General features: G+C 46.5%; 1 protein-coding gene across 1 annotated transcript; it reads right to left on the bottom strand.

Moving 5' to 3' along the window:
* Positions 1 to 3258: 3258 nt before the first annotated feature.
* On the bottom strand, positions 3259 to 13884 carry CCDC85B (coiled-coil domain containing 85B). The gene is made up of 2 exons (XM_056527519.1): positions 13752 to 13884; positions 3259 to 5535 (listed from the first exon to the last, which is right to left on the bottom strand). The coding sequence occupies exon 2, from the start codon at positions 5203 to 5205 to the stop codon at positions 4600 to 4602; it is 606 nt and encodes a 201-aa protein (XP_056383494.1). The 5' UTR covers positions 5206 to 5535; positions 13752 to 13884; the 3' UTR covers positions 3259 to 4599.
* Between the last annotated feature and the right edge of the window lie 905 nt (positions 13885 to 14789).

A 14789-nucleotide genomic window follows, 5' to 3' on the forward strand; every position in this document is an offset into this window, starting at 1 on the left:
GTGCCAGCATAGTCTACCGGCTCCCACTGTCTTCGGCATATCCGCTCTGCCATGTGAACACACCCTAAGCAGGATATCCCGAGCAGACCAGACTATTTTAGAAAGGAGTCCCTCTGACATGACTTTTTTGGTAAATACTCAAATTCTGCAGTGTCATTTCTTTGCCAGTATGAGTTTTTCTGTTCTTCCTTCTGGAAATGTATAAATTGAGTGATGGCTACACCGAAAATTTGGCGCTGACAAAGATTGCTTTATGTTTCTTCCTCAATCATACTTATATAGTTGCATGTGTGTTGCAAGATGCAAGTAGCCACCAATGCAACCTCAGATCCATCCTGTTCACGACACGGCCCTATTTACTTCAGGGAGAGCAACACAGCAATTTTTGGTTACAGGGCCTGTGTGTCAGCCTAAATTGCTGTGTACCCCTAGCCTAAAATTCCCAATGGGTGTCGTTATTACCTTTTTCAGGCCTTGCGCCATCTTTTTCTCCCGCTACTCCCACTGAAAAACAACGGTGCCCGACAGACCACATTGACTATAATGGGGTCTATCGGCACCTACTGTTGCCCGTTGCGCCCCATCAAAATGACTCTTTGACGGCCGTTCTCACGGGGCGCAACAGCAGTGTGAAAGTTGCCTTAATGAGTTGTTGGGTCAAATTAGTGCTGACACTAACTTAACTGTTTGTTAAAGGGGTATTCCAGGCAAAAATTTTTATCCCCTGTCCAAAGGATAGGGGAGAAGATGTCTGATCGCAGTGGGCCCGCTGCTGAGACCCCCCGCGATCTCCCTGCTGCGGGTGCTGAATCTCCAGTTTCGGAAGCCTCTGGGACTGGGGACGTCACGCCCCCCCATAGACATGAATGGAAGGGTGTGGCGTGATGTCATGTCCCCAGTCCCGGAAACCTGGAGGTTTCCGAAACTGGAGATTCAGCACCTGCATAGGATGCGGATGCTGCAGGGAGATCGCGGAGGGTCTCAGCAGCGGGCCCCCCGTGATCAGACATCTTATCCCTTATCCTTTGGATAGGGGATAAAATGTTTTTTGCCCGGAATAACCCTTTAAAAGCCACAAGAGTTTGCAGGTTACCTGCAAAATCGTCACAGCCGTTAACAATGTAATTGAAAGTCACAGCCCACCTCATTTGGGCACGGTTTCAGCAACGTGTCGCCAGCTGCTCATCTGGCCTCACCATTAGAAGTCTATTAGATGGCCTCATGCATTCTGTAAAGGAGCGCCGATCAGTAGATCAGTTTATACTTGGCTTTACACCCCTTCAATGTTCTAAACGTCCCTGCAATTGCGTTTTTTGCACAATTTTCAAAGTTGTCTACTGTTTGGTGCACCATACACCACTTTTTGCAGTAGAGCTGAACTTATTATTTGCGCAAATTAAGTTTAGAAGTTTTTTATTGGGGGGCGCAAACCTACACCACCTAATAGGACACGTACAAAAGTGTCAGATGCCAAAGCACCAAAGCTAATAGCAATCTCTGCAGCTGACTGGTTTCTATAATTGCACAAAATGTATCAAGTCCTTTGCCCATTTTTGGAAAAATTTTTAACAACTGTGCAAACAATACACCAAGCAAACGGGTAAAATCTTTACTACCTTACACCAACATTGATAAATGTCCCCCTCACTGAGCCAATTACAAGGCTTAAAGGGGTACTCCGTCCCTAGACATCTTATCCCCTATCCAAAGGATAGGGGATAAGATTTCTGATCGCTGGGGTCCCGCCTCTGGGACCCACGCGATATATGTGCAGTACCCGACGTTCGTTTAGAACATTTGGAGTGGGCAGCGGGGGTCGTGAAGTCACTGTCATGCCCCTCGTGATGTCACATCACGCCCCCTCAATGCAAGTCTATGGGAGGGGGCGTGGCGGCTGCCACGCCCCCTCCCATAGACTTGCATTGAGGGGGCGTGACGTGATGTCACAAGGGGCGTGGCAGTGACGTCACGACCCCTGCCGCCTGCTCGAAGCGTTCTGTACAAAATGTTCTGAACGCTGGGGCAGCGGAGTACCCCTTTAAATATCATCCCAGGAGGGCTACTCGAATTTTTGCCACTTATCCCATAGAACACAAGGAGACATGCGTCCGATGGCTTTTTAGCACGGCACAACAAAGCGATCATTGGCCCTATTAGCATGTTTGGCCAATAACCGCTCCCTGTCATAGGGCCCGTAGACTGCGTAGAGACACGACCTATTGACATGACAACGGAGAAGCCCAGCTGTCAATTTAAACAACCATTTCCAGGAGGAATAACAGAGAAACAAGACAACGCAAATATTATACTAACTTAAAGGAGAACTCCGGAAAAGGAAAATTATCATCCATACTGCCGGCAATAAAAAAAAATAAACAGGTACATACCTTCCTTCGCTCCCCCGGTGCCTCCGGTAACCCACTCCGGCCTCTGCCGCAATCCTCTTCCTGGTTGCCGGTGGTCGGAGAGTCATACTGCACTCAGCCAATCACCGGCTGCAGCAAAGTCCCAACTCGACCGGCGATAGGCTTAGCGACAGTGTGAGAACGCTTCAAGACACTATTCTTCACTACACCGGCACCTGCTGCCGGGGCCGAAAACATCACACTGACGCTCAGCCTATCGCCGGCCGAGTCGGGACTTCACTGCAGCCGGTGATTGGCTGAGCGCAGTATGACTCTCCGACCACCGGCAACCAGGAAGAGGATTGTGGCGGAGACCGGAACTGGTTACCGGATGCAGCGGGGGAGCTACGGAAGGTATGTAACTGTTTTTTTTTTTACTTTTTACTGCCGGCAGTATGGACGATCATTTTCCCTTTCCGGAGTTCTCCTTTAAACAGTCAGGTCAGAAGAACGGAGAGATCCTCTTTAGAAGCCTGAAAGATGGATTGTCACTGCAGTCAAGAGAGAGAGAAGACCAACCTGGGTGTAGAGATGAGCGAACTTACAGTAAATTCGATTCGTCACGAACTTCTCGGCTCGGCAGTTGATGACTTTTCCTGCATAAATGAGTTCAGCTTTCAGGTGCTCCCGTGGGCTGGAAAAGGTGGATACAGTCCTAGGAGACTCTTTCCTAGGACTGTATCCACCTTTTCCAGCCCACCGGAGCACCTGAAGGCTGAACTCATTCATGCAGGAAAAGTCATCAACTGCTGAGCCGAGAAGTTCGTGACGAATCGAATTTACTGTAAGTTCGCTCATCTCTACCTGGGTGTTAAGGAGATTTTTCTAAAAATAAGTGTAGGAGGAGAACCGATTTCCATACAAAATAATACATTTCAGCACTTTTATTCATTTGGCAATACGTGAAATGATTTACTTTGAGCTCCGATGACCTGAACGTCTGTGTGTTTCATACCAATCCCATGCAGTCTCCAGCTTTCTTTTCATGCTATAAACACTCCCGGTGTGAATATCCAACATGGATCACAATCTATGACCATGACAGTCTATATACATGGATAATGTCTTTGACCGCTGCTAACATTACTCCAAAAAAAAAGGGACGGGAGAAGAGATACCCTGTCTCTCAGCTGTCTATGCAGAAAAACTCTGAAATAAGATCTCCAATCTTGATATTCTTTGGTTAATCTATAGTGTTTCCCTGGTTGCCAGGAAGTTCTATCTGGATCCGATGCAGAAGCATCATGTCTGAACTGATAAGAAATGTCAGGAATTTCACTCATTGTAGTACATGGAGTTGTCGGAGTGCTAAACTGATAACCAGCCGAAACTACGTAGAACCTGTATTTTATATTTGAACTATTTCGCAAACTATGGCAATAATGACCTATTTACACACATTTTGCATCTGGATACCATAGTGACAATAAAACAGTGGAAATCTCATTTAGCCATCTAAATTGTATACACAGAGATAAGTGACTGTGCCCTCCCCCCCCCCCCCCTCTCTCCTGTATACATATATACACCCATCGATGACTGGGAGATGGGTAATTGATGTGTCTCATGATGAGACACATCAATTACCCATCTCCCAGTCATCGATGGATGTATATATGTATACTCATCTGTATATACAGAGCCATGACTGAGAGCAGACCCCATGTGTATATACTGTATACAGGACAGCAGAGATCAAGTCGTCCTTTCTGCTACCGATGGGTCATGGTATCTGCCCATTCGAGCAACAAACCCCATTCTATTCTTTATATACAGTGATGTATAAATGGGAAGAGATGTTTGTATACAGGCATTTAGGAATGAATGAGCCCTCTCACACCTGTATATATAAAGAAAATGATGACTGGGAGCAGAAACTAAGCTGTTGCCAGTCTGTACGTATACAAAAGCTAGCGGCTCGGAGCAATCTAGTACCCTCCATTGCATCTGTATATCTACAGAGTTTAGTGTGCTGTCTTCTTTCTCATATTTACAGAGAGGAAATGGCTTCAGATTTTACGTGTTTACAATATATACAGAAAGTGTAGTAGATAGGAAAAAAAAAAAAGACCAGGCTAGTAACCCCAAAATCCTCCCTCAGTAGCTTAGTTGACCCTAGAGTCCCATTTTAAGGGCCAACAGTCTTGTCATTCATAGCCATGTACATTCACAGGTTAAAACTGGATGCCCAATTTCAGTCATCAGGTGAACAAACAACATGGAGTTGGTCAGGACTCCCTACACTCCCGGTACTGGAGCTCCCATCTCCCAAGTCTCGTGGTCCACATGGTAAAAGGCTTAGCTCCGATGAAGCCACAGGGCTGGCATGATGCCTTATGGAAGCCCCATCTTCCTCTAGAGCCAGAAAGACTTCAGAAAGGCATGAGTTTTCCCGCACAAGCTCGTCCTGACGTCTCTCGAGCTCGGAAAGTTTTTTCAGGTACCCACCCAAGTCTTCCCGTAACACTTTGGCTGCGTGGTAACCAAAGAGTTGCCATTCGCTAGCCAGCTTCTTGCTTTTCAACCTGTCGTCATCCAAGAAGCAGCAAAGGTCCTTCAGCTCTCTGTTTTCCTCCTGAAGACGATGGTTGACTTGTTTTAACTCGCGAATCTCCGTTAAGTGGCCTTGTAGCTGGCGGTTGACCTCCTTTATGAGGCGACCTCTTTGGATGAGGGCTGCCATTTTCTCGGCTTCCTCTTCTCTTAGTTTCCGCACAAGTTCCTCTTTGCTGTGAGATAGCATTTCTTCATCGGTCACCTTAGAAAGGTCTCGGCCCAGTAGACCACATTCCTCATTCATCCTGTATATCCCTTTTTTTTTCGTAGCCACGATAAGTAGAAGCTGGTGTTTTGGGTTTTGTTTTCGCTCAAATCGCGTCACAAATATTGTGACAAAATGAAGAAAGAAAATGGCGGAATGCCAAATACTTTAAGGACTACTGAAAAGAGAGAGCCCGGAGGCTCTTTCTACTGTCTGACAGTAAATGATGAGCTGATTGGCTGATTATACCTCTTCACCGACCCAGGATCGCCCCGGCTTGCTTTGATCTTGCCAGCAGACTGCTGTTAACTGTTCCTTTTTTCCACATTCCTCATTTTACTGAACAGATGGGAAAAAGGTTGAACGTGCCTAAGCAGAAGAACAAGAAACATTAATGAAACAGAATTCAGATTAATATGTTCTCCAAAGTCAGTCAAGTACAATCGGGGAGATTTATCAAAACCTGGGCAAAGAAAAAGGTGCCCAGTTGCCCATAGCAACCAATCACATCCCTTCTTTCATTTTGCAGAGGCCTTGTTAAAAATGAAAGAAGCGAGCTGATTGGTTGCTATGGGCAACTAGGCAACTTTTCCTCTGGACGGGTTTTGATAAATCTCCCCCTATATCTCTGGAATATAACAAGATCCGATACAGTGATCCCTCAACTTACAATAGTTTCAACATACAATGGTCTTTTCTGGACCATTGTAACTTGAAACCAGACTCAACATACAATCCTACGGAATCTGCCAAACGTGTCAATGGCTGGAAGAACCCACCAATCAGAATGGACATTCACTGGTAAAACCCCTGTATTACTGAAGTGTATGCACTGACTGGTGTCTGGTAGCTCCCCCTACAGTACAGAGAGGTATTACATGTTCTGTACTCTTTACCTGTGCCAGGGTTAGTTGCTCCTTTGGACACCAGGTGAGGGCGGCTCCATTTAACTTTTTTTTTTTAGGACATTGCGTGTTCTGTACAGGACCCTGAAGAAGCTTCTGTCCTCTACATAAACCGGTGTTTCCCAAAGAGGGTGCCTCCAGCTGTTGCAAAACTACAATTCCCAGCATGCCCGGACAGCCTTCGGCTGTCCGGGCATGCTGGGAGTTGTAGTTTTGCAACAGCTGGAGGCACCCTTGTTGGGAAACACTGAAATAGACAGTGACTTACAGCTCCCAGCAGATCTTTATTACTTTTATATGTAATGATTTGCTTTATCTATATTAGTTATCTACTTATTTTTCTTTAATCCTCACTTTTTCCTATTTTTAGATGACATTTTGGTGGCTTCAGAACCAATTACCAGGTTTCCATAGAGTTATGGTCTCAACATACAATGGTTTCAACATACAATGGTCGTCCTGGAACCAATTAATATTGTAACTTGAGGGACCACTGTATACAGGCTAGGTTTCCACTTGTTTTTTTTTTTTTTTGGCAAAAATGCCCAAAAAACTCCACAAATGCCACACTGCAATTTTTGGTGGAAAAAACGCTGCAGCCAGATGTTAGCTGAAAGTCAATAGGGATTTATGAAACACCAAACCCAATTTCTCACGTTTTTCTGCGGGTTTGACCTCAGTGGCAGTTTTCCAAAATCACAAGACTATAGTGTTTTTTGTTTTTTTAGGGGAAATAATCTTGTCATTTCTCTCCTATAGAAGTCTTTAGTGACAGGGCAGTTTTTCGTGGAGGTTTTTTCAGACCAGAAAAACGCAAGAAAAAAAAGAAGCGGAAACTTAACCACAGGGAGTAGAGATGAGCGAACTTACAGTAAATTTGATTTGTCACGAACTTCTCGGCTCGGCAGTTGATGACTTATCCTGCATAAACTAGTTCAGCTTTCCGGTGCTCCCGTGGGCTGGAAAAGGTGGATACAGTCCTAGGAGACTCTTTCCTAGAAATGTATCCACCTTTTCCAGCCCACCGGAGCACCTGAAAGCTGAACTAGTTTATGCAGGATAAGTCATCAACTGCCGAGCCGAGAAGTTCGTGACGAATCGAATTTACTTGGTGCATTTCTTTTCATATACATGAGCTGAAAGTTCCATCCTAGAGGTGAGCCCATTGGGGTTGCTGCAATCGGGACATGCATTGTGTATCCTTACATATACAGTACATACTGCCATACTGCACTTGAAGTCTGTATACCTAGCATGGGCAAAAAGGTAGCTGTATGATCATGAACGTGTACACCGACAGAGTAACACCATACAGTACAGTTTCCCAAGACCAAACTTATGATTACCATTAAAGGGGTAGCCCAGTGCTGAAAAACGTATCCCCTTTCCTAAGGATAGGGGATAAGTTTCAGATCGCGGGGGGTCCGACCGCTGGGGCCCCCCATGATCTCCTGTACGGGGCCCCGGCAGCCCGCGGGAAGGGGGCATGTTGACCACCGCATGAAGCGGCCGCTGACAGCAGCGCTCCGAGTCTGCCATAGAGTTGTATTGAGGGGGGTGTCAGCTGCCGCTTCCCCCTTAGGCTAGGGGATAAGTTTTTCAGGACTGGACTACTCCTTTAACATTATGATTTGCCAATATGTGTCATGTATAAAATGGGATGCCAACGTATCTCTGTGTATGCACAGGCACAGGCCTCTTTGACTTTAATAACCCAAATGTATCAGCCAGTCATTTCTTGCAAATATATGTTTATTTTTTAGGACACTGAAGCGCGGGGTGTCCAAGAAAATAGACACATATAAGCTGGGAATGACTAGAATGTAGTCACTACCTGTCTACATTCAAGCCAGTAAAGTCAATGGGGCCCATGTCTGTAGTTTGCTAATGTATATGTGATACATATCAGCAAATTGGAATGTGAACAAAGCCATCCTCCATGGGTTTAGCTACTCTAACCTCAGAGGAAGCCGTGTCCGACCACTAATCCATCACCCCCACCCACCCTAAGGCTATGTTTTTAATGTATACGCCAACGTACCTAGAGCCCAGTGCTATAGCCTATAATGAACCTAATGTGGTGGCCCAGTACGGGAGGTGTTACCCTGTGCTCCTGCTGTCCTGTCAGGCAGCCTCCTTCAGTGCCCCCACGGCCCCCTGCACTTGTTTCCCCATTGTAAATATGTTTTACCATGTAAAGTGCTATAAAATGTAATGTTTCTTCAAGAGTTATACCATGTGATATGTCATGTGATTGTTACCCAGGAGGTACCAGTGACCAGGTGATCCCAAAAGTGACCTATGGGCTCCCTGCTAGTCTCCCCCATATAAGCCCTGGGTGGAGCTTCTCTCTCTTCTTGCTGAGGTCCAGTGCAGTCTTGTCTAGTGTGTGTGTCCAGAGTGTTGGAGACCTCAAAGTCCAGTCCTGCAGCCACCATCAAGTCAAGTAAGATAAAGTCACAGCTTTATGAGTCAAGTCAGTCCCTGTCATCTGTCAAGTCAGCGTGGTCTGGATTCAATTGTCCAGTCCTACTAAAAAGTCCCAGGAAGCCCTTAAGGTCTCTGCGTCACTGGTCAACTCCTTGGTCCCTAGACTTTACCAACTGTCTACCCTCAGTAAAGTTACCGTTGTCTGTAACTTGGCGTCGGAGTCTTTATTGCCCCCCGTGCCTAGCCCAGGATCCAGCGGTATACCTTTGGGTGGTTTTAGGCTAAACCATGCCCTGGCGTCACGAATACAAGGGATTGATGCCATCTGCCCTGCACCACACACCCCACCACCACACTAAAATATGCCAAAAGAGTAGTCTTTTAACATACTTTGAGGTTTTACCATTACTTTTACACAGTATTGAAAAGTTTAGTAACACATTTCAACACAGGATCCTGAAAAACAAAGGGTGAGATTTATCAAAACCTGTCCAGAGGAAAAATTGCCCAGTTGCCCATAGCAACCGATCAGCTCGCTTCTTTCATTTTGCAGAGGCCTTGTTAAAAATGAAAGAAGCTATCTGATTGGTTGCTATGGGTAACTTTTCCTCTGGACAGGTTTTGATAAATCTCTCCCAAAATGTAAAGAATATTAACATTTACGGCCTTGTTGACAAGCATATACAGCAGCATAGCTTTAGGTTTCCATAGACAAAGCCTAATCTACTTTTCACTACATTTGGTCTGCTTGGTAAAGATGTAGTGGCCACTACCTATATTAGCAGGGCGCCATGTTCTATGGTGGGCTATGCTGTTGGCATGTCATGTACCACAAGATGGAAAGCCTTTCCTACCCAGACTGGCGTTTGAGGGGCACCAGAGATCTGTATTACTCCTGTATTACCATACTAAAACTGTCAGTACTATGTTGGCAGGCACTATATCTGTATATCTTTTATTTGTGGGACACACCACACACACATATGGGGAAGATTCATCAAGACCTGTCCAGAGGAAAAGTTGACCAGTTGACCCTAGCAACCAATCAGATAGCTTCTTTCATTTTTCAGAGGCCTTTTCAAAATGAAAGAAGCGGTCGGATTGGTTGCTATGGGCAACTGGTTGACTTTTCCTCTACACAAGTTTTGATAAATCTCCCCCAATAGGCACAGGTAGACTCCGCTTGGTATGCCGCAGTACCCTTCCGATAATGGCATTCCAACATATACGTGCTGCATGTGCACCATAGATGTAAACAAGGCCTTACTTGTCCCCCTTTACCCTTTTTATTCACATACTTCACATTGTTACAGTGTTTATTTTGGTTACAAGAAGCAGCTACAAGTAAACCGCATACCCCGGGCGTCCTTGACCGTCATGTCAGCGTTTAGAAAGATTTGAATAAGACAAAGTATCGTAGCTTAAAATGAGACATACACATGACACATACAGAGACGTATACTATATAAACACAAAAAGATGGCAGCACTTTCCAGGTGGAGTTAGGTAAATGGGTGTAGGGTAGTATAAGGATCCAGCCCAACTGATCCCAAGTTTGATAGGCTTGAAAATTGGCTCTGGAGTGAGCCGAAATGTCGCCACTGCACCTTTGATGGAATAAATGTTTTTTTTATTTTTTTTTTATTTTTTTTTTACTAATCTATAGTGCTGCGGTTTAATTTTTATATAATATACATTAGTCCCGCCTAGTCATAGCATCCCGCCGAAAACAGAATGCTGACGTATAGTGTTAACGGGAGAAGCGGACTCCATTGCTTTCTATGGCCGAACCAAAAGACTTGAGTCCTATGTGCTAATTCATGCGATTTTAAGTCCGCTTAAAATAGCGCATGCATCCCGAACTGGGTCCTCGGGTGACTTTGTTCGGTCATAGAAAGCAATGGGGGTCCGCTGTTCCCAATAACAGTATAAGTTGGCATCTCGTTTTAGGGGGGGGGGGGGATGCCGATAGATACAAGTAATGGCGGCACGAACACAATGTAAACCTAGTATAACCGGGCATACATTTTAGATTGCTATCTGACGTGTATATTTTCTAATCCCCACCCCAAACACATGGCGAAAACTGGTTGCCATTGGTTACGTTTAACATTTACTCTGTCATGTGAACCTAGCCTTAGGCCGTACATTTCAGATATCTGACGTGTATCTTTCCTGATCCCCCCCCCCATATGCCGAAAATGGACGGATACGTCTAACAGGGAAACTAACACAGTGTGAACCTTCCCTTATTCAGTCCCATTCTGCAACTAATCTCAGGAATCTACTATTGGACTGGAGTTGGACCAATGTCATGGATGGAGCCTAAAACAGCAGGTGAAAGAATTTTGGGGGAAATTGGACTTAGTTTTCGGATGACGACAGGTACTAACATAGTGCGAACCTACCCTAATATGACTTTCCGGAATTCTGAGACTATCCTTATACCCTTCTGAAGGTGGATACAGTTTTTTTTAGGCCTCGAGGTAGAAATATTTTTCCCCGTGCATAAGGGACAATGCAGAAAGAAGGAAGGTTATATGGATGAGGAATGTGACGGATAAAGTTTCAGGTCCTAGGTAAAGTCACACCCAAGGTCAGTTTCCTAATCCTGTCTACTATGTGGAGTATCGCAGAAGGGACCCACAAAATACTATATACTTTGTCTAGACCAGTGTTTTCAAGTCAGCGTGCCTCCAGCTGTTGCAAAACTACAACTCCCAGTATGTGTTTTCAAGCCGGCGTGCCTCCAGCTGTTGCAAAACTACAACTCCCAGCATGTGTTTTCAAGCCAGCGTGCCTCCAGCTGTTGCAAAACTACAACTCCCAGTATGTGTTTTCAAGCCAGCGTGCCTCCAGCTGTTGCAAAACTACAACTCCCAGCATGTGTTTTCAAGCCAGCGTGCCTCCAGCTGTTGCAAAACTACAACTCCCAGAATGTGTTTTCAAGCCAGCATGCCTCCAGCTGTTGCAAAACTACAACTCCCAGCATGTGTTTTCAAGCCAGCGTGCCTCCAGCTGTTGCAAAACTACAACTCCCAGCATGTGTTTTCAAGCCAGCGTGCCTCCAGCTGTTGCAAAACTACAACTCCCAGTATGTGTTTTCAAGCCAGCGTGCCTCCAGCTGTTGCAAAACTACAACTCCCAGCATGTGTTTTAAAGCCAGCGTGCCTCCAGCTGTTGCAAAACTACAACTCCCAGCATGTGTTTTCAAGCCAGCGTGCCTCCAGCTGTTGCAAAACTACAACTCCCAGAATGTGTTTTCAAGCCGGCATGCCTCCAGCTGTTGCAAAACTACAACTCCCAGTATGTGTTTTCAAGCCAGCGTGCCTCCAGCTGTTGCAAAACTACAACTCCCAGCATGTGTTTTCAAGCCAGCGTGCCTCCAGCTGTTGCAAAACTACAACTCCCAGCATGTGTTTTCAAGCCAGCGTGCCTCCTGCTGTTGCAAAACTACAACTCCCAGCATGTGTTTTCAAGCCAGCGTGCCTCCAGCTGTTGCAAAACTACAACTCCCAGTATGTGTTTTCAAGCCAGCGTGCCTCCAGCTGTTGCAAAACTACAACTCCCAGCATGTGTTTTAAAGCCAGCGTGCCTCCAGCTGTTGCAAAACTACAACTCCCAGCATGTGTTTTCAAGCCAGCGTGCCTCCAGCTGTTGCAAAACTACAACTCCCAGAATGTGTTTTCAAGCCGGCATGCCTCCAGCTGTTGCAAAACTACAACTCCCAGTATGTGTTTTCAAGCCAGCGTGCCTCCAGCTGTTGCAAAACTACAACTCCCAGCATGTGTTTTCAAGCCAGCGTGCCTCCAGCTGTTGCAAAACTACAACTCCCAGCATGTGTTTTCAAGCCAGCGTGCCTCCTGCTGTTGCAAAACTACAACTCCCAGCATGTGTTTTCAAGCCAGCGTGCCTCCAGCTGTTGCAAAACTACAACTCCCAGCATGTGTTTTCAAGCCGGCGTGCCTCCAGCTGTTGCAAAACTACAACTCCCAGCATGTGTTTTCAAGCCAGCGTGCCTCCAGCTGTTGCAAAACTACAACTCCCAGTATGTGTTTTCAAGCCAGCGTGCCTCCAGCTGTTGCAAAACTACAACTCCCAGTATGTGTTTTCAAGCCGGCGTGCCTCCAGCTGTTGCAAAACTACAACTCCCAGCATGTGTTTTCAAGCCAGCGTGCCTCCAGCTGTTGCAAAACTACAACTCCCAGTATGTGTTTTCAAGCCGGCGTGCCTCCAGCTGTTGCAAAACTACAACTCCCAGCATGTGTTTTCAAGCCAACATGCCTCCAGCTGTTGCAAAACTACAACTCCCAGCATGTGTTTTCAAGCCAACATGCCTCCAGCTGTTGCAAAACTACAACTCCCAGCATGTGTTTTCAAGCCAGCGTGCCTCCAGCTGTTGCAAAACTACAACTCCCAGCATGCCCGGACAGCCGTTGGCTGTCCGGGCATGCTGGGAGTTGTAGTTTTGCAACAGCTGGAGGCACGCTGGTCTATACCGAGTGTTCTCAGGTATGAATGACTGGTCGAAACATGTCATTTCATGGAAGACAAGTGACCTGATAACGGAACAGGCAGATTTTACTGTAGTAAGCGGAAGGACTGCTGACATGGATACACAGGAACACACATATTATACACAGGGATGTGGTTGGCGAGGCAGAGGAAGAATGAGACACGGAGAGGGAGGAAGAGATATGGTAGATAAGAAGGATGTGAGAGGGCGAAAAAGGAAATCTGAAATGTTGGGATGAAACCATTACAAAAGGACCCGAAAAGAAGGAGAAGCAATGGAGCGAATGCCCAATAAAGGGCCTTTTTACACGGGGGCGATTATCGGGCGAACGGGCATGAAAGTAGTCGAATAAAATGGAAGATGCTGAGCCGCATAACAAAAAAAGAGAAGGAACCCTAAACATACATGAAGGACCAGCATTCTGTTCGCAGGGGCTATAAGGATTGCGAAAAAAAAGAGAAATAAAAAATCCCCCAAAAACCTGAAGCAGAATGTGTGCAGAGGTTATATGTACAGACGCAAGGTGGGAGAAATGGAGAAATACAAAGAGAGAGACAGATGCAGATATAGGAGGAGGAGGGAGGAACGGGGATGAGAAGGAAAAGCCTAAGGAAAAGCCGAAAGGACGCACAACGAGGGGAAAAAAAAAGGAGAATTGTAGACGAATAATGGCTTCGTAGTGAACGAGAAGACACTATGGCAAAAAAGATGAGCAATAAAAAGGCACGACTAACCTGCTCCTGCAGCTGATGGGGAGAGAGTGGGAGAGGGAGAGCTGGGGGGGGAGGGCGAGAAGATAAAGGGAGGTGTGCTACGTCACAGGCCCTAGGAGCTCAGGAAATCCTGTGTACAAGACCGATATAACACACACCACAATACCGTGCATGGAGGTGGTGTAAGAGCGTGTCATTGGGAAGAGCCCCCCCCAAAAAAATGACAAATTAAAGATCAATAAGTGTCCCTTGGGAATGCAGGGATAACATTCATCGTGTGATAGGAAAAGGTGCTTGGGATGGGAAAGGTAGTCCTATGTATTATTATTAGTCTTGGGCGCGAATATTCGCATTTCGTTCTTAGCGCGGATTCGCGAATATTGCGAATATATTTGCTATATACAGTGACCCCGCCAGACCTACGATGGCCCCGACATACGATCATTTCAACATACGATGGCCTCTCAGAGGCAGTATCAACATACGATGCTTTTGTATGCCGGGGAAATCGCATAAACGGATATCCGGCAGCGCAGACGGCTTCAGCTGCCGCCGGATAGCCGTTTACGGTGCCCCGTGTGGTCCGCTGACGATCACTTACCTGTCCTCGGGGCTCCGGCGCGTCCTCTTCCGGGTCCCCTGCACCGCCGGCGCTCTCCATCGTAGTCATCACGTCGCCGCGCACGCCGTCCCGTCATCCAATAGGAGCGGCGTGCGGAGCGACGTGATGGCGGCGACGGAGAGCGACGTTCCCAGGCAGCAGAGACCTTCCCGGAGCGTCGGGGACGCGGCGACAGCGATGGACGGCGACATCCAGGGCAGTGGTGACGGTCCGGAGCGGCGGAGACACGGGAGTATAACCTCCAATACCAGTGGTCTTCAACCTGCGGACCTCCAGATGTTGCAAAACTACAACTCCCAGCATGCCCGGACAGCCAACGGCTGTCCGGGCATGCTGGGAGTTGTAGTTTTGAAACATCTGGAGGTCCGCAGGTTGGAGACCACTGTCCTATACTTTACATTGCACGGATCCCTCAACAAACGATGGTTTCAACAAAC

The sequence above is a fragment of the Hyla sarda genome, chromosome 6, assembly GCF_029499605.1.
Source record: "Hyla sarda isolate aHylSar1 chromosome 6, aHylSar1.hap1, whole genome shotgun sequence".
NCBI lineage: Eukaryota > Metazoa > Chordata > Amphibia > Anura > Hylidae > Hyla > Hyla sarda.